Raw genomic sequence first — 26,845 nt, 5'->3', positions numbered from 1 at the left:
TATGAGTGCTTGCTTTAGTCTTTTCTTTACAGCTCCTAAAAAAAAAAACTTGTTCTTTAGGATTGAAACTAATTTGCAATCCTGACAGCTAATGATAACGTAATACCATATAAGCAATCAAACAATTCAATTATGTAATCTAATCAAGCAAGAACAATACGATATAACATGCTTTTCACTATCCATATATCACAAAAGCAGTCAATATCCCAGAATCGAAAATTTTCATAGCAGAGATGAAGAGTTCAAGAGTTGTGTACCTTAAGCAAATTGTTCCTGCATATCAGTGCAATTCAACATACATACATCCAAAGGATTTCATCAAGCATCATATGTATTGAAAATTTGGAGTAATTCGAAATTTATCTCCAGAAATTAAGGAACCCAGAAAAGTTCCCCTTTTGTGTTTTGACGTGAAGAAGAGAAGGGAGAGAGGAGATAGAAAGTTTTGTCCGTTTAACACATAACAACCAGATGGGCTTTTAATTAAAAAAAAATCACGGACCATAACCCCTTCTCCCTTTTTTTTTTTGTTTCTTTAGGTTTTTCAACACCAATAAATAAATCCTAAATTTAGGTTCAGTTTCAAAAAGCATATGATAGGCTCTGATACCAATTGTTAGATTAACATGAACAAACATCCATCATATACATTCAAGAAACACAAACCAATAAGTCGATGAAAGATTACTAACCTGATGATGTAGAAGCCATTGCAATGCCGAAAGCACAAGTCTTCTGTTCTCTCCAATGCCTTAGCAGTCTATAATGGGGTAGACAATATTGCTTGATTAATTGTGAGAACAGGGACCTTGCTTTATATATGAGTTGATGATTCCTAAACCTTCCCATAAAGATTTCCTTGTGAATCATGGATTCAACTCCTCTGCAAAGCATACTTTAGTTCATGTCTTAGTAAACTAATTATAGTCCACATAGGATTAGGTTTCCTCAACCTGCAAAGAGTATAATCACACTTCCTTATTTGCAAGTTATCCGGATTGCATCACATTGTGTAATCCTTAATCCTTGTTCCTAAGATGATCTTATATTGTGATTAATGAAGTTCCATATTGTATGATAGTCCAATTAGGTTTTACATTCTCCCACTTGGACTTTCATACTAGCTTCATTAACCAACAAAACAAGATTTACAAGAACTCCTTAGTGATCACTTGTTATTACACAATAATGCAGAACCTAATTTCAAGACTTTCACAAAAATAATTACTGTAAATGAATCATAGAAAACTAACAATGAAATCTGACAATGATAGCACTCTATGATCACAAGAACAGAACTATAATTATGCAAGTCCCCAACAGAACATGAAAATTAACATATGAAGCATCTGCATTGTGATTTATACTTTATACCTCATACATGGTCCTCCTTTAGCTTCTGAAAAGTTTCAGAGCTATAAATGCTTCAAATTGAAGCCTGCAAAATCTCAAAAAGAATCCTGATCCTCTTAAAAATGTTTTGGAGTCAATAGTGTTACCTATTGGTTTTGGAGTCAATAGGTAACACTATTGGTTTTGGAGTGTCTTGAGATATTAATGAAGATATCTACTCATGAGCTATAAATGTTTCTTTAAAATCATATGCCAGTTGAATCATGAAACCGCAGTTTAGTGTTTCCAGATTTTGTAGTCTCTTCAACAAATTTGATGAGACAACTGCATTCACCATACTATAACATTTCTCCACTTTCAGTACCTTAAGATTGAGTAGAGACCCCGTTGGTAATTCACCAACACATAATTCCTTCAGGTAGTCCACTTGAATATCCAAGACTTCCAAATTCTTGAACACTGATTTATTTGGAAGAACTAATGTTGTTGTATTCATCAACTTTTTCAACCTCCTATGGGGCCCAAATAGAGTGAGATACTTCAGACAATCTAATTTGCCATGCTCATGTTCCACAAGAATGTTACATAAGCCCCTGCACTCTACGTACTGTAGTTTCTCTGTTTTCGCTGTTACGACCTTGATAAACCAATCTGGTAACGTAGTGATTGTTGTGTCAAGAGTCAAGGTTCTTGAATCATCATCTAAAAACAAATTAACCCAATGGTATTGTATGGCCAATGATTTTCTGCAGATACCTATATTAAAGTTTACCCAATTTGGATAAAGTTCAATGTCTTTAGGCAAGAAATCTGCAGAAGATATGTTAACCTTCAAGATAATTAAATATTCCAAGCTGGTTAACTGAACAAAGCAAATATTATTTTCTTCTGGTCCCTCAACTTCACTCCACCAATGCCCAAAATCACATTGCATGTATAGTTCTTCTAATCTATACAACTTTGATAACACCTCAGATGGAATCGTATCAACACATCCACCAGTGACGTCCAACATCCTAAGATTAGCCAAATTCCCTATTTCTTCTGGCAATTCCATAAGAGGAAATTTTCTCATACTAAGAATCTCAAGCTTCTTCAGGTTTCCAAGTATTGATATGTCAATTATTTTCTTGCAAGAATCCAAATACAAAGCTTGGAGGTTGGTTAGGAGACTCAATGATTGGGGTAGTAATGAAATACTAGTTTTGCTAAAATCCAAGACCATCAATGAACTAGGACTTTGGAAAAAGCTTTCTGGAATCTCTTGTATATCATAATTAGTCTGTAGTAATAAAATCTGGAGTTTTGAACATACCAAATTCTCGGGAAGCTTGCGAATCTTGTTTCCCATTAGTGAGATTGCAGAGTAGCCTTCATGCATACCCCTTGGCCAATTCTTTAGTTTACAGCCAGCTTTTACCAAAAAACCATGGCCATCTTCAGACAATGCAATTGACATGGCTGTATCCCGGATGACATCATGCATCCTTACGCACCCATCCTCAGTACTATCCAAAAGTAAGCAAGAAGCTTTAAGGTACTTGACCACTGAATGTGCTATACCTCGAGCTTCTTCTAGTGTGTTGGCATCTGTAAACAATCCTTTCCCGAGCCCATATTTCATCAAGTCTGTTATTTGGATATCTTCATCTTCTGGGAATAGGCAGCAAAGCAAGAAACATGACTTGGCATCATTAGATCTCAAGTAATCATAGCTGAACTTTATGCATTTGAATACATCTCCCTTGTCATCGAGATTGGCTGTTTGGGACCTCTCTAGGCGTTGAGCTGCTTCTTTCCATTCTTCTATGTCTTTATCTCCAAGGGCTTTTGAAACTGCTATCAATGCAATTGGTAGACCAGCACATTCCCTAGCTACCTTTCTCGCTATATCATAGAAAATGGTTGATTCCTGAAAAGATGATGCTGCATTTGATTTCTGAAAAGAAGATGCTGCATTTTTTACAAACAAAGTCCAAGAATCTTCTTCGGAAAGGATATCTAGAGTAATTTGTGCTTGCATTCTCATGACGTGACATACATTTCTTCTTCTTGTGGTCAGCATGACTTTGGAATGGCATCTTTGAAGCTCGCTGTAGTTTGGAACTCCTATGCTTGACAAATCAATTTCGTCCCACATGTCATCTAAGATTATGAGGATCTTGTTTGCTCTCATCATCCTAGCTCTCAATTTAACAGCTCTTCCAATCAATGTCTCCTCATGCAATCTCAAGTGCAGAAGGTCTGCGAATATGCCTTGAATTCTTAACAAGTCGGGACTTTGGGATATGACAGCCAAAATCACATGATTAAAATGCCCATTTTTTAGAGCTTGTGCAGCAACATATTTCACCATGCTTGTCTTGCCAACCCCTCCCATGCCCTCAACCCCAATGGTAGTGATGTCATCATTTTTCAGTGCCTTCGTGACCTCTTCCATGGCTTGTATTGTTGATTCAAATGGTTCAAAACCTGCTGTGTACAGTGTAGACTCAAATTCTATTGATTGTACTTTACTGCACACAAATTCCACAATATCTTTGACAAGTTCTCCATCAGACCTACGAAAAAGAAGGGTCAAATAATTATTATAGAAGCAGTGAATCTAGAAATTTCAAGATAAGATAGTCTCAACATGCTCACCCGTAATTCTTTAAATCCCACCCGGATACATTGGCCACTTTCTGTAAAGCAACTCTCCACTGCTTCACCTTGTCCTTCGGTTGCCTAAAATTTTCTTCATGCTTAGTGAAAGCCACTTCAAAACTGTTCTTTTGGTGTCGTACATCAGATGGATCCACATGATAAAATAGTGGCAGAATTGTGTCCTTGCCTTCCATGCATTGACAAATCCTTGTAAGTTCATCCAGACACCAAGGAGAAGAAGCATAGTTTGGCGACAGAATAACGATAGCAAACCTGGATTCTTCTATTGCCATTAGGAGACTAGGAGAAATAGCCACCCCTACTTCGAGCTCTTTATCATCCTTGAATGTTTTTATTCCTCTCCTGTGTTGCAGTTCCTCATATAATTGGGATGTAATCCCCTTCCGAGTATCCTCTCCCCTGAAACTGAGAAACACATCATGCTTGAACTGAGGATCAGCAGGTGATGAAGGAATAGATGCAGAGGATCTTGGACTGCTCAAAGCCATTTAGAGCCACCGGAAGAAGACAACAAGGTGGACGCAACCAAAAGAAGCAAATTAAGCAAACTGTTTTGAAGGAGATTTTAGGAACAGATCACTGAAACGAGATTGCAGAAGACCACAATTTGAAAGTAGATGGTGGAGTGGAGACTTTTGAAGACTTTTGCTTGGCCACCCATCTCCGCTTTCTATCAGCTAATAGTAAATCATTGACCACTTGGAAATATATTACTTTGTATTTTGAAATTAGCACTAATTAAGTAAGAGAGGTGAAATTGGCACCCTTTTCTATTTTAAATAAAATCATATCCAGTTTCTTTAATTACGAGCATTGGTTGAATCTGCCTGCTGGCTTGGATTTGCTATTTGAGACTTCGTATCATTCTTCATAAGAATGTCTAATTCAGGCTGCTGCTTGGTCTTAAATTATAGTTCTGCTAATTGCACTAAAGATATCTAATGGCAAGGCCCTGAAACTCCTGTTTAGTTGGTAGCAATATGTTTTAAAACGTTGAGGCGTAAGCCGAGGCGTTTTCGGGAGAGCCTCAAGAAGGCGTTTGCCTTGAGGCGTAAGGCGTAAGCCTTACGTATAAATGAGATATATATATTCATGTAATTATTACTCTTATATATACCACATTAAGAGTAACCAAAACAACATTATTTATTGTCATTCACTCATGATCTTTCTTTGTTATCCACTAGTAGAACTCATTATTACCTGCATTACAAATAACTATTAAGACTGTAGGATTGGAATGTGATATCGATCCTCATTTAGGATTGAAAACTGATCACAAGACTGGAAACTGATATATGTCTGAACTAAACACTCCTGCAATCCTATCAGACAAGCAGCCAAACAAACAAGCATTGTAGAGGATAACTAGACAAAGGAATCAGTCTTAACCAAGTCACATGTCAAGATTGCAACTTTGCTGCACCCAGCTCACAAGCGTGATTGTGATACAAGCCATACAAAAATAAACCTTCACTACATAATGCCTCATGATCTCTCTGGATTTGTACTAGAGTTTCAATTACCATACACCTATATAGCCTAGCTTCAAACCAAGGTATCAATACCATTGTAAAGATGAACACTTCAGTTGCGAATGAATGTACAAAGTTTTCCATCAAAGTCTTATTCTTTCTATATTTCCATATGAATTCTAGCTTTTCTATCAATAGCATCCTACCAATTACATAGAATGTAAAATTGCTAAAACACAAAATCATTGCAAACTGCCAGGAATAAAAAAAATTGATTATATTCTGGGCAGCATATCAATAATAACAAACTAGTTTAAGCCTATTAAGTATATCAATCAAAGGTTCAGCTCCAAGCCTCCATCAAATCAGTGCCTAACTAGTTGAATCATTTAATCAAAGTTTTATAATGGGTTTTTATCCATTTACCCCATTTTTAGAGATTTTTTTCCCACTTACCCTATTAAGTTTTTTTAATTCCCTTTTACCCAAAACACTCTAAGAATGTCTTCCCTAATACCCCATTAAGATTTTTTTTTTTAATACCATTTTACCCTCACTTTTGTTACTTAGAGAGAGAGAATGAAAGATAGAGAAACCATAAGACTTCGCCGGAGCCCGGTCACCGGCCGCCAGATTCCGGCCAACTTTCGCAGGATTCCGTCCACCTTCGCCAGAATCCTGTCACCGGCCGCCGACCCTCAGACTTTTCTGAAAACCTCACCGGAAATGTTTATTGCTCTCAATAGACGTCTATTGCCCCCAATAGAGGGGTAATAGACCTCTATTGCTCCCCAATATAATAGACGTCTATTAGGGAGCAATAGACGTCTATTGTCCCAATAGTCTATTCCCCCCTAATAGATGTCTATTGCCCCCTAATAGACGTCTGTCAGCCATATATTGCCCCCAATAGACATCTATTGCTCCCCAAGTATAAAGTTTGTTGGCCATTAATGGGTCTTTGTTAGAAAGCGTAATGAGAAAAATGAGGTGGTTAGATATAAAGCCCGCCTCGTGGCACAAGGTTTCTCACAACGTCCTAGAATCGACTACGAGGAGACATATTCTCCCGTAATGGACGTTATAACGTTCCGCTACCTTGTGAGTTTGGTAGTTCCTGAAAAACTTGACATGCAGCTTATGGATGTGGCTACAGCATATTTCTATGGAGATCTAGATTTAGAGATATATAGGAACATAGACTTCAATTACCCAAGTCAAGTGACTCTAAACCACGGAGCGCGTTTTCAATAAGATTGAGACGCTCACTATATGGATTGAAACAATCCGGATGGATGTGGTATAACCGTCTAAGGGACTACTTGATTGGGAAGGGATATGTCAACAATGAAATATGCCCATGCATGTTTATAAAGAGGACAAGTTCCAGATTTGCAATTGTAGCAGTTTATGTCGATGATATGAACCTAATTGGAACTCTAGATGAGTTAAAGGAAACTGCTAAGTACTTGAAATCCGAATTTGAGATAAAAGATCTTGGGAAAATACGGTTTTGCCTCGGACTAGAACTCGAGCATCGTAGTGATGAGATTATGATCCATCAGTCAGCATATACTCAAAAATTATTAAGGTGCTTTAATGAAGATAAAGCAAAGCCTGTAAGTACTCCTATGATCGGTCGTAGTCTTGAGCCTAAAAAAGATCTGTTTCGTCCAAGGGATGAGGACGAAGACTTATTAGAAGCTGAAGTGCCCTATCTAAGTGCAATAGGCGCATTATTGTACTTATCTCAATGCACAAGACCAGACATCTCATTCGCAGTGAACTTGTTAGCTCGACACAGTTCTGCGCCAACACGCCTCCATTGGATTGGCATAAAGACAATCTTTCGATACTTGAGAGGTATGATTGATATGGGCTTGTTCTATCCCTACAGAGAGAAAAGAAATAACGGAAGTGTGGGATCGGACTCCACAAGGCAAAACGCCACCTTCCGTGCTCCTCCTCCCTTCCATCAAAATGACAACGATGTCTTGATGGGTTTTGCTGATGCAGGGTATCTTTCTGACCCTCACAAACGTCGCTGCCAAACTGGTTATGTCTTTACCATAGGAAGCACTGCGATATATTAGAGGTCTACAAAGCAGACCCTTGTTGCTACTTCCTTAAATCATGCAGAGATTATCGCTCTACATGAAGTCGTGCGAGAATGCATATGGCTAAGGTCTGTAGTTAGACACATTCGAGGAACTTGTGGTTTGAAGTCTACCACAGTGAACCTACATGCATTCATGAAGATAATGCAGCTTGTATTGAGCAAATGAAGTTAGGTTTCATCAAGGGTGACAACACCAAGCATATATCGCCTAAGTTCTTTTACAATCAGCAACAACAAACACTTCTAAATATTAAAGTGAATCAAATCCGTTCAGAGGATAATGTAGCGGACTTGTTTACCAAGTCGTTACCTAAATCCACCTTCGAGAAACATGTGAAGATCATCGGATTAAAAAATTTATCTGAAATCCCATAATTGTAGAAATCAGGGGGAGACCTTGACATCAGGGGGAGGTATGATGTCTACATGTTCGATCTCAAAGAGTGAAGGACGTGTTGTGCTCTTTTTGCCCTTCAACCAGGGTTATTTTTGTCCCACAGAGTTTTTGTTACCTGACAAGGTTTTTATTGAGGTAACGATCAAAACGTCATCACCAAGTTTGAGCGGCACAAGGGGAAGTGTGGAAGGATGTCGACTACTCCACATTCACTCGTGTTGTGCTCTTTTTCTCCCTCGATCAAGGTTGTTTTTTCCCACAGGGTTTTTATTACTTGGCAAGGTTTTTGACGAGACAACATTGAAGCGCATAGCAGAGGTAACACTATTGACATGGAAAATCCAAGGGGGAGTGTTGTAAATGATAATGACTATTCATGCAATAGGTATTGCTTAATGTATGTGATTGACAGATTCGTAATGTATGCGATTGACAGACTCGTAATGTATGCGATTGACATACTTGTAATGTGCGATTGATTAGTATAGCTATTATGTATTGCCTTTTGTATACATGATGTAACCCTATATAAACCTCATGGTGAGATGAATATAATACAATTATCCAATTTTCTACAACACAAAATTGATAGTGTGATAACATAGCATTTACATAGTCCGGTGAGAGATTCTACGGTATTGAAAGAATGAATAGAATGAAAGTTTTACTTGAGTTGATTCATTGCCTAAACCACTTGCAAAGAGCTCCAACTCCTGCACAAGTAAGAAGGTCATCAACCAACCGCATTTCCACTAAGAATACAATTGATTAACTAAGGCTCCTCTTTTCTGTCAAACAAAATAGTTCCGCAAAAAGAATTTTCCCTAGAATTATATCTTTAGTCAGAAGAGATGATAATTAACCAAGTTGAAAATTTTCAACCTCATCGTGATTATCAACTTGAGAAGCTGAGCTCCCTATAGGGTGGTCTAAAGAGGCAGACCCATTTGTAACAATGCCAGGGTCACTTGTTATGATACTGCCATTAACAAAACACTAACTCCTATTAGCTGTCAATTTATATATTCTTGGATCAAATTAGCACAGTGGAGCTTAAAATTACCAACCTATAGAGACCAATAAAGAATAACACGACTCCACAGTTGAGAACGGCATCGTCTAGTTGCGGCACAGCTGCAGATAAATTGTTCAAAACTTCAAACCAATTCCGCAAACCCAAATACGCATTCAATAGTTGAAGTTAATTGAGCTTATCTGGTCGGGTTACAAAGAAATAAAACCCCCATATGAAGAGAATATTGAAGAAAAGGAAAGCCGGAGCGGAAGCTTTTGCTCTGAGAAGCGTTCTTCTGCGCCATCCGCCAAAACCCACGAGCACCAGAAGCAGCAGAGCCGAGAGAGCGAGTTGTTTCAGAAAGGAGAAGGCGGAGAAGAAGCAAGGGATCACTGAGAGAGCCAAGTGATTGAGAAAGACGAAGATACAGAAGACTATGCAACGGCCAATTACGGATTGCTCTGGTTCTGTGTTTCAAGTAGGGCTGCCACTTGGTTTGGTAATTACCAAACTTACCGAATACCAACCGATGTTTTAAGTTTGGTAAACCGACTTTTTGGTAACCAAGACAGATAAAACTAAAATCGAAAATTACTGAAAAAGTTGGTTTGGTTTTTTACCGAATCTACCGATTATCTAAATGTTAGCTTTATATACTATGGTGTTCAATACACATACATGTATATTAATAAATAAACATAAAAATTTTCATAATAGTATGAACATTACTACATATACTATATTAATAATATATGTATTTTAAGTAATCTAGTCAAAGATGGTTAAATAACCTAGTTTTATTGAAAATGACTCAAACTTGATGTCATATATACAAAAGAAAGCCATAATTAGGAGATGAGTACAAAGTTTACGACTATAAAATTGAAAAACCTAGTTTTGTTCTTTCTAATTTTAATTACAAAGAATTAATTGTTCTAAAGTTGGTAATACTGAAAACCGAAATACCGAATTTGGTAGTTATGATTCAAAACCGAAAATTTTGGTTGGTAATTGGTAGCTCAATTTTGAAACTAAAATCTTTGGTTTTGAAGTTGGTAATACCTATAACCGATTCGAACCGACCGAGTGACAGCCCTAGTTTCAAGCATCGGTTTTGGGATTTTCATTCAAAGGTTCTAAGCTTCTGCAGGAAAATTGAAAAGAACATAACGATAAAACATTCGGGAGAAGATCCTCTCCTAAGCTAAATTCTCTCCTAACCTTCCTAAGCTTTTAACGAGATAAAGACATGTGGCAATATTGAAATCTAATGGTCTACAATGAAACTTGGATTGTCTTTTTGTATTTTATTTTTCTCTCTCTCATGTTCTTCTAAACAAGGACTCTCTCTTCCTCTCTTCAAACTCTCTTCTTCAAACAAGAGGCCAAAGTGAAGTAAAACCCAGACCAAAGCAAAACCTACGTTGTTTGGTCTACATCTTATGTGAGAGAAATTTCATGATTGCTCTGCCCACAAAAAGGAAACAATTATAGACGATTCTATGTTTCGATTGGTTTTTGTTGTGGAAGCATTTCATGGAATCATGGAATATGTGGGTTGTTTGCTTCAATCTGAGCGAAACAAAAATCATGTAAACAAAAGAGTAGCAAAGAAACATCAGCACAACAAATCAATCATAAGTCCCTTTCAATCCTCTCCAGATTGATGAAGTCCTTGAACTTTCCATATAAAATTTGCTTCAATTCGGTCATCTGTGCAAGAACAGACTTCTTCTCTTCATGGAGTTTCTTTAAACTTTTGCTAGTTACCTCTTTCTTTTCTTCTATCTTGTTCTCCACTTCTTCTTTCGGAACATGGGCAAAGACTTTGCCAATCTAGAACAATACCACTTCCTCATCTGTGAGAATCAATTCATTCCCTGCATCCTCCAAGTTATCATTTTATTCCTTTGCAACTTTGATCTCGTCCTCTACCTCGTGAAACCAGTTATTCAATCTCCCAAATTTGTTGATGTTCTGTTGGTCCTCCCTGTCACCTCCGTTTCGGATCCTCCACCCTGTTGCGTTTTCGATTCAATCTGAGAGGTTAAAGAAACACAAAGGCTTGTGGAGGACTGCAGTTGATTAAGGTGAAGGAGGGAGGGAGAGAGAGAGAGAGAGAGAGAGAGAGAGAGAGAGAGAGAGAGAGAGAGAGAGAGAGAGAGAGAGAGAGAGAGAGAGAGCAGGCAGAGAGAATGAGAAATTTCAACCGTCAGATTAAGCTGCAAAAGATAGAAAAACGACAATACAAGATAGGAGCCGTTGGATCTATTTTGGACACGTGGCGGTTTAGGATGAAAAGCTTAGGAAGGTTAGGAGAGAATTTAGCTTAGGAGAGGATCCTCTCCCTAAATGTTTTTGGGTTTTTGAGCCAAAGCACTAAAATGAGCTAAAATCATCTCACTTACTCCGATACAAATCACTAACCTAATTCAATATAAAATGACAATTTTAGCCTCAATTTAATTAATAAACTACATTTATGCCACTCTCACTCGTCTCTCTCCCTCTCACCTCGACCTCTTTCACTTTCTCCCCACCAAAATCTGATTCCGGTGTTAGACATATCTGGCCTCACTAGAATAGCGCCTTGCTCGGCCCCACAGTAGATCAGTCATTTCTGGCGAGATTCCTCAGTGCATCTCCAACTTGACTTTCCTCTGAATCCTCGACTTCATCGGAAACGAGCACACTGGGCTGCTTCCGTTGTCGATCTCTACTCTTACAACAGCATCGATCGGCTAGCGGCTTTCGTCAACCTCTGATAAATTTGGTTCCGATTTCAGGGGATTCAGAGCTGGGATCCCCGAGTTGAGTCTGATCGAGAGAAGTTCTTGTCTGGCCCACGGTGGACGAGGCCGATTGACCCGAGTCAACATCAATGTCAGAATCCCCAGCGGCTCCAAGTTCGCAGCTCGTATCAGCCTCAATGCCGCCGTCCGAGCGCTCAAGGAAGCTCTCTTGCCACCGGTTGGTTCGACCTCACCGGAGAAGGAGTAGAAGCCGGTCAAATTGGCCTCATCTCCTCTTTGTTTTTTTTATTTTTATTGTCCTCCTAATAAATGTTTTGAATTGATGTAATCTCTTTGTATTTTTTCCTTAATCAAAGTTTTATTTGTCAGATTTTAGGGAGAGTAGTTCTCATTCCGGCGATCGAAATGTTTATTGGGGGATAATAAAGGGCTATTGGGGACAATAAAGGTTTATTGAAGGGACAATTAATCACTCCGGCCCCCTATAAGATCTCCGACGACCTCTTTGGGGACCCCCGGCGAGGTTTCATAAATTTTTATTGCCCCCAAATAAAGGTCTATTGGGGGCAATAAAGGTTTATTGGGGGAATAAACCTCTCTGGTGACCTATGAGATCTCTGACGACCTCTTTGGGGACCTCCGGCTAGGCTTATAGAGAAGTCCAATAGGCGGCGGTCGGTGACCGAACTCCAGCGAAGTCTACTATGGCTTCTCTCTCTCTCTCTCTCTCTCTCTCTCTCTCTCTGTAACAAAGGGGTGAGGGCAAAATAGTCTTTAAAAAAAAATTAATTGGATATTAGGGAATAAGTGGTGGAAAAAAAGTAAGTGGGTGGTGTAAGGGGGAAAGAAGTCCCTAAAATTAGAGTAAATGATAAAAAAAAAAAATTAAAAAAAAAAAAACCTTTGAAAAGGGGCTGGTGCGGCTGTCCTCAAGTCTTGATTAATGAAACTGTAAAATATAAGGGGGGGACATATATAGAGCCTGAACCTCAAATTATATAAACATCAGCCATCAAGAGGGCATCCTGAAATAATACTGGGAGTTTCCACTAAATCTATGTATTCTAACATGCACCAATTAATAAAGAGTGCACGACTGGCTACTCTACTTGCTTGAACAGAGCGGTGACAAATCTGAAAGATAACTCTCAAAGAAGCATCATTGCAAATAGCACAACTTTCCCACTATGTTGCCGTACGAAAATAAATTCAACGACACTTCGCTTCATTCTGCCACTAGGAGGTTGCGTCCATTTAATTAAATAAACATCTTGCCTCCTCTTTAGGCCAGACAAGGCACACAAAGTGTGCAAGCCAGGACCAAGCCCACGTTGCCCTACTAAAATGCAGTAGGAACTTATTTATGGCATAACACCACAGTTAAATAAGAGTAAAAAACAATAATTTAAAAGAGCAAAATATAATGGGCCCAGAGCCAAAGCCCAGACCCAAGAACCAGCAGGTCCAAACCCAAGCTTTAGGTTGCAGGAGCCAAGACTACGCCACCACCACGTCTGTGCTTTCCATGCTGTCCCACCACCGGCAGCAGCGCCACCGTAACCAACCACACGTCCTTTTGAAGCTCTGCCTCTCCCTAGAGCTTAACGATATGTTTGGGTTTTTTTTAATAAAAATTAAAAATTAAAAAATTAAAAAAATTAAAAAATTTACTCAATAGACAATACTAACTAGTAGTGAAAAGACAGGATGAGCCGTCTGCTCTCTCCAAACTGTCATGGTTTGTGGTTCCAACCATGTCGCAAGGTCAATCTATTAGGAGATTTTTTCTCCGTCTCTCACTACACATAGATCAATTCCAGTGTCGATCAGTGTCGGTGGGTATTAAGACATGCGTGGTGTGTGTTTGTTTCAAGACCACAGTGGGTTGTCGCACCACCAAAATCACATCTAATTGGTGTAGCGGTGCAGTTGCCAGCATGTTTGTTTTTGGACTCTCAGATTTGCAGTCTTAGGCATTTGGATTTCGTTGATATGGGTGTTTTGGATAACATGGTTGGTATGGAGACTCCGCTCACATAGGGCATGCACGTCTCAAATTTGATCAAATCTGCTTAAAGTGTTGATGGGTATCACGACATGTGTGGTCTGTGCTGGTTTCAAGACCACCGTAGGTCTTCGCACCACCAAGATCGCATCTAATCGGTGTAGAGGTGCAGTTGCCAGCATGTTTGTTTTCAGACTCTCAGATTTGGTGTTCTTAGGCATTGGGATTTGGATATTATTGGTGCTTTAGGCAACATGGTTGGTATGGAGGCTTTGACATGCATGCAGTGTCCGCACGTCTCAAATCTGATCAGATCTACCTACATAATCTTTGGATCCTAATTGATGTTCTAGGACCTTTTCGAATATAGACCTGGGATCCAGATCATGCGATAGGTTTGATGCTATTTGGATTCATCTAAGAGATGCTATACAAACAACTACTTCATGCCACACGTATCCTTCATGGAACTAGATGAGAATCACAAAGAAAATAAAGCCCAAAAGTATCAGCAACTTGACAACTTGATTACCCTTTCTAAAGATATGAAAAAATAGAAACTTCATCTAAGAGATGCTATACAAATAATTACTTCATGCCACACGTATCCTTCATGGAACTATATGAGGATCATAGAGACAATAAAGCCCAGGAGTTGAATCCACCTCAAGTCATATGTGTGTGTGTCTGACGGTTGAAAATAAATGCACAGTTTTAAGTTGTTATAATTTCTACTTTTATATTTAATACATGTGGTTGAGATGCATTTGTCAATCACAGTCCCTTAAAACTGTCCATTTGGTGAGCAAATCTGTATATATATATATATATATAGGGCCATTCCACTAAGAGATCCTTTTTTTTGTCTTTTCTAGGGATAGGGCATTAAACTAACTTTTTGATCACATTTCGTCATCTCAACTGTTCAGTTTTTAGGTCATAATGTGGAGATCATTTCTGCAAATTTTCAACCAAATCAGTGATCGTAAAGGTATCAAACTAGATGATCAATGGACGAACCAAATCTGTCAAACTTGAACCGTTCATACTTATAATCTTAAATCACCAATGCCTTATATATAATCAATTTGGCTGAAAATTTGTAGAAATAATCTACACATTAGGACCTAAAAACTGAATGGTTGATATGCGAAAATATGATCAAAAAGTTATTCAAATGCCCTATCCCTAAAAAAGATCAAAAAAATGGATCCCTCACTATATATATAGAGGGAGGTTCTGAAGAGGACGTCCGCAACCCAGAAAAAGTGTGGATGTCCCTATTCCGGCGTCTAGAAGGCGGCGATGGCTAAGCTGTGGTCGCCGGACAAATCCTCTGGACATCCCGGACTAGTTTGCAGTTCGGTGGACTCGCTAGCTACCACTTTTATGTCAACTTTGATCGAACTACCACTTTGTAGTCGACCACCATGCCTAGACGTCCGATCTCGATCTTTTTGGCCTTTATCTTCACTGCAAACTGGTCTGGGATGCCGTTGGCCTCCGTCCGGCAAGAGGCCCGCCTCCGTCGGAACTTGATCGTGGAGAAATGTCGGACGTCGGCACTTTTTCTGGGTTGCGGACGTCCTCTTCAGAACCTCTCTCTCCCTCTCTCTCTCTCTCTCTCTCTCTCTCTCTCTCTCTCTCTCTCTCTCTCTCTCTCTCTCTCTCTCTCTCTCTCTCTCTCTCTCTCTCTCTCTCTCTCTCTCTCTCTCTCTCTCTCTCTCTCTCTCTCTCTCTCTCTCTCTCTCTCTATATATATATATATATATATATATATATATATATATATGCTTCCACTGCCTAATCCATGCTAGCTCAAATGTTTGAATAACCGCCATGACCTCCATATCTATGGAACTAGGAATGTCAAGGTTCGAAGAAAAAACAAAGAAAGAGTCTTGAAAACCTCAAAAACTTTACCGAAATTTGTTCTTCCTAAAACATTTTACCACGCACCATCCATGTTAATCTTCATCGAACCTAAGATACTAAGTGTTAGTTAATTTTAGTAATCTAAAAGCACATCGAGACCGATATTAGCTAAAAATTCTTCAAAACCCGAAGCTCAGTGAAATAATTAAACACATTATGACATTCTATCTTTACATTAAAATATCAAATTATCTAGAATTTCCACCCCTTCCTCATTTCACCATTTTAGTTCCTATTCGGCTCGCCACACACCAATATACCATTGCAACTTCTTGTTCTTTGTACATCTACTTCCTCTCATAGTTCAAATCCAAACCTCAAAGTTGCGATGGGAAAATTACATCTTGACGAGAGAGGAATTAATGGTGTGTGCATGTGATGGTGATGGTGATGGTTGTTGTTTTCATCTTCATAATAGTGTTTTGACTTGCTGGATTGGGCTTGTGCGAATACGTTATTGGGCCAATCCAACTATTATAATGCAAAAGTGTTCTTTGGGCTACTTTTTTTTTTTTAGGGTAACGGAAGACTAATCCATTGATCGAAACCATAACGACCTCACTCGGTCAAGCATGAAAGGTACAAGCACCCTTCATATTACAATGTAAGCTCAATAGAGTACTAAAACCAAAAGGAAATCTAACAAAACTAAAGTTCCAAAAGAAAACTACTAGCCAAAGCAAATGAAAACTACGACACTACGATAACCTATGTCTTCTAGCATGAGACACTTCCTTGACCGCATTGACGCCTGAGACCCTTCTAGTGTACATCGCCGCCATCAAGCAAGACACGTCACCACCCTAGCTGACGTAGGGAATTGTCTCCTACCCAGACTGGGAGACGGGCTTCCCCAGCCCAACATGCTTCCCCTTCACACCAGTAGCTCCACCGTCAGGAGAACCCGACGCCATAGACTCAGAACAGTCACCGGAGGACACCGCCGGTGTTGCTTTGGCCTTGTTTCCGGAGCCATGAGGCCGACCCTTCTTCTTGTACACCTTCGAAGTTGGAGACCACTTCCCTCCCAGCAACCCGGCATCAGAAATCTGGAGATCGAGGTTTTCCGGCTGGAGAGTGCCTAGAACCAAATCCAAAAATGTTTGGCACGCTTACCATCTTCAAGGTCGTCCTCTTCTCTGGGACGACGCATCCCCACCACCGGAGTTTGAGTCGAAGTATCTTCAGTCTCGGGAGACTCAAACGCTGGCAATTCACGGATCTGCACAGCTTTCCTCTTCAGCTTTGGGACCTTGAAGGAAGCTAGCAGCGGAGAAGAAATAGAGGGTTGAACGTTTTCCCTAAAGACTAGGGCAGGAACGATCGGTCCCATTGCCGACTGCGAGTCCGCCTCCACCACAGAATCAGTCTCCGAATCCTCCACCCTAGGGCAACGCTGGCCACCATGATTCAACATGGTGCAGGAGTGACAGCGCCCTAAAAGCTTTCATACCTGAACCTTAGGGTTAGAACATCCACAGGAGAAACCCTAACTCGACAGTCAAAACGCACCGGGTCATGGAGAGAGAGAATAAGCTGGACTGGAGCATATCCCCGACGCAACGCCTTACGATCCACTTCCAACACCTTACCAATCGTCCCACCAACCAACCGGACAGTAGGTTCCGTCAAAATGCCCGGAGGAATGCCTTCCAACGTCACCCAGATCCAAACAAAAACCAACTTCACGACAGAGATCTCCGAGAAGCCATCATAATCGTTCAGAAGAATCATAGCGCGTTGAAAACCCCACGGACCACCTTTCTTCACTCGAGCAACATCCCTTTCATGGGTGAACGTAAACAGAAAACGTTCTCCCCGTGGTTGGACTTCCACAATACCAGACAACCTCCACATCGACCTCACAGCACTCCAGAATGAATCCAGCATCAACCCCCTGCAGGTATTAAGCCTCCCAACCAAATAGAAATTTCGAGCCAAAAACTCCTTCCCCGAAACCCTGAGATTCCCCAAGTCAACCGGTTCTTCTCCTTCCTTGAGCGACAACTTGGTCGCCAGTCTAGCAGTCATGGAAGCGATCGCTGCAGCCATGAACCTAGGGCACTGCACAGCTTGGAATACTCGAAACCCTAACCCTAGCAGAGCGAGAGAGAGAAGGAGTAAAAGTCGCGGTATTTTTATGCCGTGTGGTTTTGAGTTTGCTTGTGTTCTTTGGGCTACTTGAATACATGGAAGATCATCAAATGACGAGTGTGAAGCTTCTGAAATGGTTGTTCGAAATAAAAAATAAAAAAAATATTTCATGAATAATGACATGTTGCTGCGAACTTACAAGTTTCCCAAATCATCTTCCTAAAAAGCTTCTCCAGTAAACCAAGAAACTGCATGTGGGATGATCTTATAACAAATGGTTGACCCGACATCATAGTCATGTTTCTTCTGGTTTTTGAGTTCCTCGGCAGCAAATTCATCAATAACTTCATCGTCCTTGGAGACTTGAGGTGGACTAAACAAATTGAAGAAACTTTTACAATTTTCAGTTTTAGTCAGGGGCTTAGAATTCTTCGATCCCTTCTTACGCTTCTTCTTAAGAATCTTCTGTGTCGGGCATTTTGCTGGATACCATTCAATCTCCGTCCCTGCTACGTTATTTGGTTTATCTTCATCAATCATGTGATATGTCTTTGTCAAAACAGAGTTTTTGAAAAATGGATTGGTGTCAAAGTAGAACTGAAGTTTGAACCCCTTGGAATTATGTATCTTAAACCACTTGATATCTCTCAGATATTTAAGAGCTCCTTCATCATGCTCAGTAATCTCCTTGGCTAGCAATTCATTGTTCTTCAATGCATTGAGCCAGAAATCAGGCACTCCTCTCTCTTTTGCAGTTTTGTCCTCTTGATCTGCTACTGCTTCAGTGGCAACTCCTTCAGCTTCAACAACACCATTCACAATCAAGTATCGCTTGCTGTAGAGAGGTTGATATAATTTATGATACTTAGCTTCAAGCAAAGCGCTCTCCTTGAAAAACTCTGCCTCTAATTCATGATGTTGGTTCTCAATTTCTCTAATGACCTCAACCCGCTTTCTGACGTTCTGAGGTAGGCTCTCAAGGATGTTCTTGGTATGCTGGCCAGCTAAATTGATGTTATCCATGTCTTTGCTCATTCTGATTCGTTTAGAGAGGGGAAGGAAAAAAGAGATAAGGTAGAAGCAAAAGCAATGTCAGAATTCTAAAGCTAAAGCTAAAGCAAAATGCAACATCAAAATATATTAATGAAAAGAGCGTGGAAGCAAAACGCTTGCCAGGAAACCAAGAACTACATACAAAGTCCAGCAAGCTTGAAACACAAGACCATTCCCACGCCAAAAAAACACAACAAAACGAGGGGGAACAACAAAGCAAAAAGTAAAAAATGATTATTAATTAAAGAACAAGAACATCATAGTACATTACTAAGCTAAGATAAACATGATTGAATATGTAGTGTATCAGGATTCACAAGAATCCCTATTTTTGAAATTTGAGTATGCTTATGTATACATGTATTCAAAGATACTAATGCTCAGTATTCAAAGATTGATAGAGCAAATTAATCATAAATATTAAACAAATTTAGGGATGCATCAAAGGTTTGAATGCAATCAGAATTATAACTTGCAAACCGATCGAGTATGCATGTCCTAGGAAACATAATTATGGTATGCTCGGAATTTTATGAAACCTGAATCGGAAAAAAGTAAAGAAAAGGCAAAGCAATTTATGTAGGACTAATGAAGTTTATTATACCTCAAATGTCGTAGATCATTGACTTGAAATTGCTTCAAGCAGTGGAAGTCAGAAGTAGAGGTTGTAAAATGGGGGCAGTCCTGCACATGTAAATGTTCCAATGAAGGGCACTCCATGGTAGCAATTCCACTACTGCAGAACCTAGTGATCCGTGGAAGATACGACAAAGCTAAGTTCCTCAATTCTGGGAAAATGATCTTCTTGTCCACTACTTCCTTGCTTGATTTAATAACCATGTCCAAGCTAGGACATTGAGTTACCGAAAGGTCTTCCAATTGCAAAAGACATTTAGCTACCTCATATGTAAAGAGACTTTCAAGTTTTTTGCAACCTGAGACTGCCAAACTTTTAAGATTATGGAAGACTGCATTTGGAGCAGGACCACTCCATATGCTAATTAGTTTTTCTAGATCCCACAATATCATCTCCCTCAATTTTGGCAAGATAATGTCTTCTGGCTCCAGCCCTTCAAATCCAAACACATACTCCATAACATTCATGTCTTCACAATGAAGTTTTTCCAGATTTTGTAGTCTTTGCAACAAATTTGATGACAAAAGTGCATTCACCAAGTCATGGCAATATTCCACCTTTAATGACTTGAGATTGAATAGAGACCCAAGTGGTAATTCACCCACACATAACTCCTTCAGACAACTCACACCAAGGAGATGCAGCTCTTCCAAGTTCTTGAACACAGATACATTTGTCACCCGTGTTATTGTTTCCATCAACACTGCCAAGTACTCATGGGGCCCAATTACAGCTAGATACTTCAGTCCATGTAACCTCCCTCTGTCATGTTCCACAAGAATGTTCTTTAGGCCTTTGCACTTTAGGTACTGTAGTTTCTCTGCTTTCTCTGCTACCACTTTGATAAACCAATCTGGTAAGGTGTTGATTGTTGTGCTAAGAGTCAAGGTTCTTGAAAGATCATGTGAGCAATAAGGTTTTGAAGAGTAGTCTCTAGATGGTGATTCTCTGCTGATACATATATCGAAAATTAACCAATTGAAATTGAATACAACATTTTTAGGCAAGCATTGTGCATCAGATATGCGAAGCTTCACAATGTTTAAAAATTGCAAGCCAATCAACTCATCAAAACCAGCATTAGTTTTGTATCGTCCTCCTCCCCAATCCCCAAAATTACCTTGCATGTACAGTTCTTCCAATTTATACAATCTTGACATTATATTACATGGAATGCTACCAATATTGTAACTCCCGCTTAAGTCGAGCATCCTTAGATTGGTCAACTCTCCTATTTCTAATGGCAACTCCTCAAGAGGAAATTCTTTCATACTAAGAATCTCAAGTTTCTTCAAGTTTAAGAATATGGATATGTCAATCATCTTATTGCAATAATCCAAATACAAACCTCGGAGATTGGTTAGGTGAGTGAAGGATCGGGGTAGACATGAGATACTGGTGAAGCTAAGATCTACGACCATCAGTCCATTCATACTTTGAAAAAAGTTGTTTGGGATCGCACATATAGCAGCGTTATTTTGTAGTAATAAAATCTGGAGTTTTGAGCTTACCAACTCTTTGGGAAGCTTGCAAATTTTGTTCCTCATTAGTGAGATTGCAGAATAGCCTCCATGCGCTTTAATCCTTGGCCAATGCTGTAATTCACAACCAGCTTTTACCAAAAATTTATGACCATCTTCAGAAAACGAAATCGACAGGGCTACATCCCGCACTACATCATGCATCCTTACACATCCCTCCTTTGTACCTTCCAAAAGTAGGCTGAAAGCTTTCAGGGACTTGATCACCAAATTTGCTGTTGCTCTGGCTTCTTGGATTGTGTTGGCATCTTGAAGCAACCCTTTCCCAATTGCATACTTGAGCAAGTCTTCGAATGGGATATCATAGTCTTCTGGGAATAGACAGCATAGCAAGAAGAATGATTTGGCATCATCAGATCTCAAGTAATCATAGCTGAACTTTATGCATTTGTATACATCTCCCTCATCCTCAAGATTGACTGTTTGCGACCTGTCTAGTCGTTGAGCTGCTTCTTTCCAGTCTTCTATGTCTTTATCTCCAAGTACCCCAGCAACTGTTATCAGTGCAAGTGGGAGACCACCACATTCTCTAGCTACGGTCCTTGCTACATCATACAGCTCGGTAGATTCATGAAAAGACTTTCCCGATTTCTCCACAAAAAGGTTCCAAGAATCTTCTTCTGATAAGATAGGGAGAGGAATGCTTGCTTGGCACTGCATGGAATAGCAAACACTTCTGCTCCTTGAGGTTAGTATGAGTTTGGAATTGTGTCTTTGAAGCTCGTTGTAATTGGGAATTCCTATGCTTGACAAATCTATTCTCCGCCAAATGTCGACTAAGACTATGAGGATTTTATTTCCTCCCATTATCCTCTCCTTCAATCTAGCGGCTCTTCCAATTTCTGTCTCCTCCTCCTCGAATTTTAAGCCCAGCTGATTGGCCAATGTGCTTTGAATATTTCTCAAATCAGGGCTCTGGGCTACAACAGCCCTAATCACATAATGAACAAGCCTAAGTTCTCGGGCTTGCGCGCCGACATGTTTCACCATAGTTCTCTTGCCAACACCTCCCTTGCCAAAAACCCCGATGACAGTAATTTCATTATCTTTCAGCAGCTGAGTAAGCTTATCCCTGGCCCGTGTTGTTGATTCAATATATTCGGTAGGCTGCGCTTTGAACTCAATTGGAATAGGCCGTGGTGATACTTGAAGTGCCTTATTGCAGACAAATTTCACAATGCGTTTAACAAGTTCTCTTTCAGACCTAACATGGAATCGAAGGGTTAAACAAATTTCAAGAAAACAGTAATTCCAAAAGTACAAGGATATGATTCTTACCGCAAATTCTTTGCATCCCATCCAGAGAGATCGGCCACATTTTTTAAAGCAAGTCTCCACTGGTCCAACTTCTCTTTGCTGTGCCTAGAATTTTCTTCATGCTTAGTAAAGGCTTCTGCAAAACTCCCCAGTTGATGTCGTACATGAGAAGGATCCACATGATAGAAAATTGGCAGGATTCTGTCCCTCCCTTCCATGGATTGAAGAACCTTTGCAAGTTCATCCAAACACCAAGGAGAAGAAGCATAGTTTGGCGACAGAACAACTATAGCAAACCTTGATTCTTCAATTGCCATTACAAGATTTGGAGAAATAGCCTTCCCTACTTCCAGCTTTTCCTCATCCATGAATGTGCTAATCATTCCTGTGCTTTCCAATTCATCATATAAATGGGATACAAAACCATGGCGAGTTTCACCCCTGAAACTCAAAAACACATCATACTTCCACTGACGAGCAGAAGCACTTGGGATGCTCAAAGCCATTGAAAATCGCCAAAAGTAAACCGTACGTACGTAGTCTCAATAACTGGCCAGAAACCAAAAACAAGGAGATTAAGCAGAAAACAGAGAAACAAACACTGAAAAACACCAACCCACAAGAAGGGAGTTGAGACGAACTGATTTACCAAAAAGATAAATGAGGTTTTGGTCTCGAGTGAGAGTTGGAGAACAACGTGAAAGTAACTTCGAAGCACGTCTGGTATAAAATTTTTGGAGAGGAGACTTTCGGAGTTCACATATGCAGGCAAAGTTTTTTTCTTTTCTGTAACACATGCAGGCAAAGTTTGGACTTTGGAGCAGCGATGAACTTTAATCGGCAACACGGAACATGAAGTCAACTATAGCTTAGCTGTTTGATTTGCTGGTACAAGTTAAAGCGTGGACTAATTCTAAACATTGACCATTCATGGAAAATTATAATGCTCTGGTGACCAGAACTACGCATTGGCTTTGGTTATCTCAACATTACCTATACGAAACATTACCTGGTGTCAATTTCCATCTGTATTCAGTCTGTTTAACTAGGAGCTTTGGTTAATTTGCTAGCTATTTGAGACTTTATGACTTACCATAAGAATAATTTATAATTACAGGCTGTTGCATTGCTGCGACGTAAACTATAGTTCTGGTAATTGCATTTAGATCTCTAATGGCAAGACCTTAAACTGTGTCGCTTACTTTCCCCTTATAATCTACTCATTTCAGAGGGATCTGGTATAGATTGATTACTTTTATTACACTTAATCATTGTTCACATATCCAATTCCAGAACTATTGTCTTTAACAACGACGACGACGACGACAACAAAATACAGTATAATAACAATTTATTGATTTTTTTAGTTGCAGGTCACATAGACTCCAGCCCCCCAATAAATCCATTAATTAAGGTAAAGCTTGAACTTGAAGCAATCATTGCTGTAATTCTGGCATCTTGACCTTAATTTTGGAGGACCTGTTGTGAATCTGTACGGGCCGGGTAGAATGCTTTTAAATTTGTCGAACATTTTAATTTGTCTCAATGCTTTTGTACTAATCCATACCTCCCAAAGGCTTGTCATGTTGCTCCAAATGCTGGAATATATATAGAAGATGGAATATATATGATAAAGGGAGACTGCTTTCTTCATGGATGGAACAATGACGACTATTCAAGGATTCTGCAGTAACAAGCATTGACAACTTTTATGTTCTTTAATGCTGGATGGCTAGAAACTCCTTCACATTCTGTACCATGCCTTTGTCATATGGATTCCAGAACCTAATATTTCTGAAGCTTTGTCCTGGATAGTGAAAAGAAATCAGATACTGTACTGAGCATACAGATTGCGAGAAACATGTAGATCCAGAATTGATGCTGCAAAATATATTTACCTGGTTCAGGTGGAATAACAAGTTGGAACTCTGGATACTTCTTCCATTTTATCTTGAAAAGGAAACAATAGAAGATATTAAGAATATTTCACACTGAAACGAGAGAGTAGTCATCAATATAACATATTTTTCTTTTATACTTCTACGCCATTGAATCGTAAATTGATCACAAAGTCAGCTGTTATAGTAAAGGGGCATAGTCGACAACTATCACATATAACCACAACCAAAACCATATCAACCAAATCTCTTCTCTTATTATCTGTTTATCATTGATTCATTAAGGACTTACCCACTCATCAGTTCTGATGTTCACGCATAAACAATATATGTGCCATATCAAAAAGACCACCTACTCACAAACCAACGTAGATTATTAGAATTCATATGAAGCAACCTAAATTACCAATAGATATTTCAGAAGGGAGCAGACCATGATAAAGCATCAGTGATACAAACCTGCCATAGCAGTTGGAGAATGGTGAACAGAATTGTGCTAACAGCTAAACTTTCAGAAAGAGTAAGCTACACAATTGGTAACAAAAAAAAAACGTATGTGTAAGTTGCTGAGGCATAGATAACTCATTCTTTGAGTAACTTGACATAGTGCTGATATACATTAGTTGGCTGAGTTGCACAGTGCAATAACCTACCTCGGAGGGTCTATCCAAGATCCTGGATTTGGCCGCAACTGAGAAAATATTATAGGAATTCAAAAATGAGTTTAAAATGTAACCAACAATAGTTTTTAAAAGACATTAAACAGGAATTCAAAAGTTTTTCTGTGACGTGGGATCAAAACCAGTCACGAGAGTAGCTTACAGACTGATGAGCACACTAGATAAGAAGCTTCAGTACTGATAAATCCAAACAGAAGAATTAAGAAAAGGGGATGATTATTTTGGCCTGCACAGCAATCGTAACAACATCAGTAACCACCAGCTTAAGGAAATTACATATGATATGATCTTTTCAGTAAGTAGCGTGAACTTTCAAATTCCTAATAATCCAATATAACTACTATGGAGAATACTAATAAACAAAAAACTTGTCATTACCTATACAATTTCCAAAAGCAGGACAATGATGGTCAAGACCCTTTATGTATGCCTTGCAGGTTTTGCAATATCTAACCCTCATCAACAAACCTGAATCCTAAGAATGACCAGCACCCAGATTACAACATGTATGATTACTGATTAGTTACATTCTCTAAAGCAAAATGCAACTCATCAAAGGTTCTCTTTTTTCAAACAATAATCACTTATCAAAGGTTCTTTTTTTCAGTCTCAACTCATCGAAGGTTCAAAAATTGATAGTATGACAACATAGCAGGCATGTTACATAGTCCAATGGAAAAATATGTAATATTCAAAGAATAAAGAGAGTAGTATTACATGAGTTGATTCATGGCCTAAACCACTTGCTAAGAGCTCCATCTCCTGCACAAGTAAGAAGGTCATCAGCTAATTGCATTTCCAATATGAATACAATTGATAACGAAGACTCCTCTCTCCGTTCAAAGAAAATAGTTTTGCAGAAAGAGAATTACATCTTCAGTCAAAAGAGATATACCCAAGATGAAAATTTCCAACCTTATCAACTTGAGAAAGTGAGCTCTCCATAGGCTGGTCTGGAGAGGCAGACCCATTTGTAACAATGCCAGGATCACTTGTTATAATACTGTCATTGACAACAGCATTATTACTATTAGTATCTGTCAATTCAATATGGTTTTGAGTAAATAAGAAAATAGGAGCCTAAAATTACCAACCTATAGAGACCAATAAACAGGAACACAACTCCACAGTTGAAAACGACATCGTGTAGTTGCGGCACAGCTGCAGATAAATTGTTCAAAACTTCAAATCAATTCCACAAACCCAAAATAGTTGAAGTCAATTCAGTGTACCTGGTCGGATAACAGAGAAATAAAACCCCCAGATGAAGAGAATATTGAAGAAGACGAAAGCCGGAGCCGAAGCTTTTGCTCTAAGAAGCGTTCTTCTACACCATCCGCCAAAACCCAGGAGCAGCAGAAGCAGCAGAGCCGAGAGAGCGAGTTGGGTTAGAAAGGAGAAAGCGGAGAAGAAGCGAGGGATCACAGAGAGAGCCAAGTGAGTGAGAAAGACGAAGATACAGGAGACTATGCAACGGCCAATTAGCTTGGACCGACTTAGGGGATTGCTCCGGTTCTGTGTTTCAAGCATCGCTTTTGGGATTTTCATTCATAGTTTCTAAGCTTCTATTCCTGTAGAAAAGAAAGAACGATGAACATTTAAACCTTGTGTAACTGTAAACTGGGCCTGGTGAGGTAAATTTTATTTCACTTTTAACTGTTTTTCGCTTCACTTGTTACGCAAGTTTCTGTCTGGAACTCAGCTTCAACAACAGAAACAACCTCTCACCCTCAATTTAACTTCACTTTTCTTTTTTTTTCTTGAGAAGAATTTAAGTTCACTATTGCTTCTCGGAGGAAATGATATCGCCCTAAGAAATCTATTGATGACGCAGTTCATGGTCCATAAACAGTTATGAAATGACAATGATTCCAAGTCGAAACCAAGTATCTCCCACAATAATGTCATTGGAATTATTTTTAAGTTCATACTTGCATAAAGTTTCGATATCTTTCTTTTGATA

General features: G+C 39.3%; 3 protein-coding genes across 4 annotated transcripts; all 3 read right to left on the bottom strand.

Annotated features, from left to right (window-relative positions):
• Positions 1 to 1,570: 1,570 nt before the first annotated feature.
• Positions 1,571 to 4,665, bottom strand: LOC112201943 (disease resistance protein RPV1). Its single transcript, XM_040505950.1, has 2 exons — positions 4,000 to 4,665; positions 1,571 to 3,917 (listed from the first exon to the last, which is right to left on the bottom strand). Exons 1-2 carry the CDS (start codon positions 4,509 to 4,511, stop codon positions 1,571 to 1,573), a joined length of 2,859 nt encoding a protein of 952 aa, XP_040361884.1. The 5' UTR covers positions 4,512 to 4,665.
• A 13,280-nt stretch (positions 4,666 to 17,945) lies between these two features.
• On the bottom strand, positions 17,946 to 23,090 carry LOC112164792 (probable disease resistance protein At4g27220). The gene is made up of 4 exons (XM_024301103.2): positions 22,954 to 23,090; positions 22,326 to 22,853; positions 19,474 to 22,251; positions 17,946 to 18,852 (listed from the first exon to the last, which is right to left on the bottom strand). The coding sequence occupies exons 2-4, from the start codon at positions 22,808 to 22,810 to the stop codon at positions 18,036 to 18,038; spliced, it is 4,080 nt and encodes a 1,359-aa protein (XP_024156871.1). The 5' UTR covers positions 22,811 to 22,853; positions 22,954 to 23,090; the 3' UTR covers positions 17,946 to 18,035.
• A 450-nt stretch (positions 23,091 to 23,540) lies between these two features.
• Positions 23,541 to 26,481, bottom strand: LOC112164793 (palmitoyltransferase ZDHHC12). 2 transcript variants are annotated; one of them, XM_040506378.1, is made up of 12 exons: positions 26,115 to 26,481; positions 25,977 to 26,043; positions 25,798 to 25,885; positions 25,600 to 25,644; positions 25,261 to 25,357; positions 25,025 to 25,108; positions 24,856 to 24,893; positions 24,662 to 24,727; positions 24,495 to 24,554; positions 24,203 to 24,254; positions 24,067 to 24,111; positions 23,541 to 23,988 (listed from the first exon to the last, which is right to left on the bottom strand). In XM_040506378.1, the coding sequence occupies exons 1-12, from the start codon at positions 26,428 to 26,430 to the stop codon at positions 23,861 to 23,863; spliced, it is 1,086 nt and encodes a 361-aa protein (XP_040362312.1). In that variant the 5' UTR covers positions 26,431 to 26,481; the 3' UTR covers positions 23,541 to 23,860. The 2 variants fall into 2 exon arrangements, with proteins under 2 accessions (XP_040362312.1, XP_024156872.1); XM_024301104.2 differs by having other exon boundaries at positions 23,541 to 24,111; positions 26,115 to 26,477.
• Positions 26,482 to 26,845: the final 364 nt, after the last annotated feature.

This window comes from Rosa chinensis, chromosome 5, assembly GCF_002994745.2.
Source record: "Rosa chinensis cultivar Old Blush chromosome 5, RchiOBHm-V2, whole genome shotgun sequence".
NCBI classification, from domain to species: Eukaryota; Viridiplantae; Streptophyta; class Magnoliopsida; order Rosales; family Rosaceae; genus Rosa; species Rosa chinensis.
This window is presented reverse-complemented; position numbering and strand designations above follow the sequence as displayed.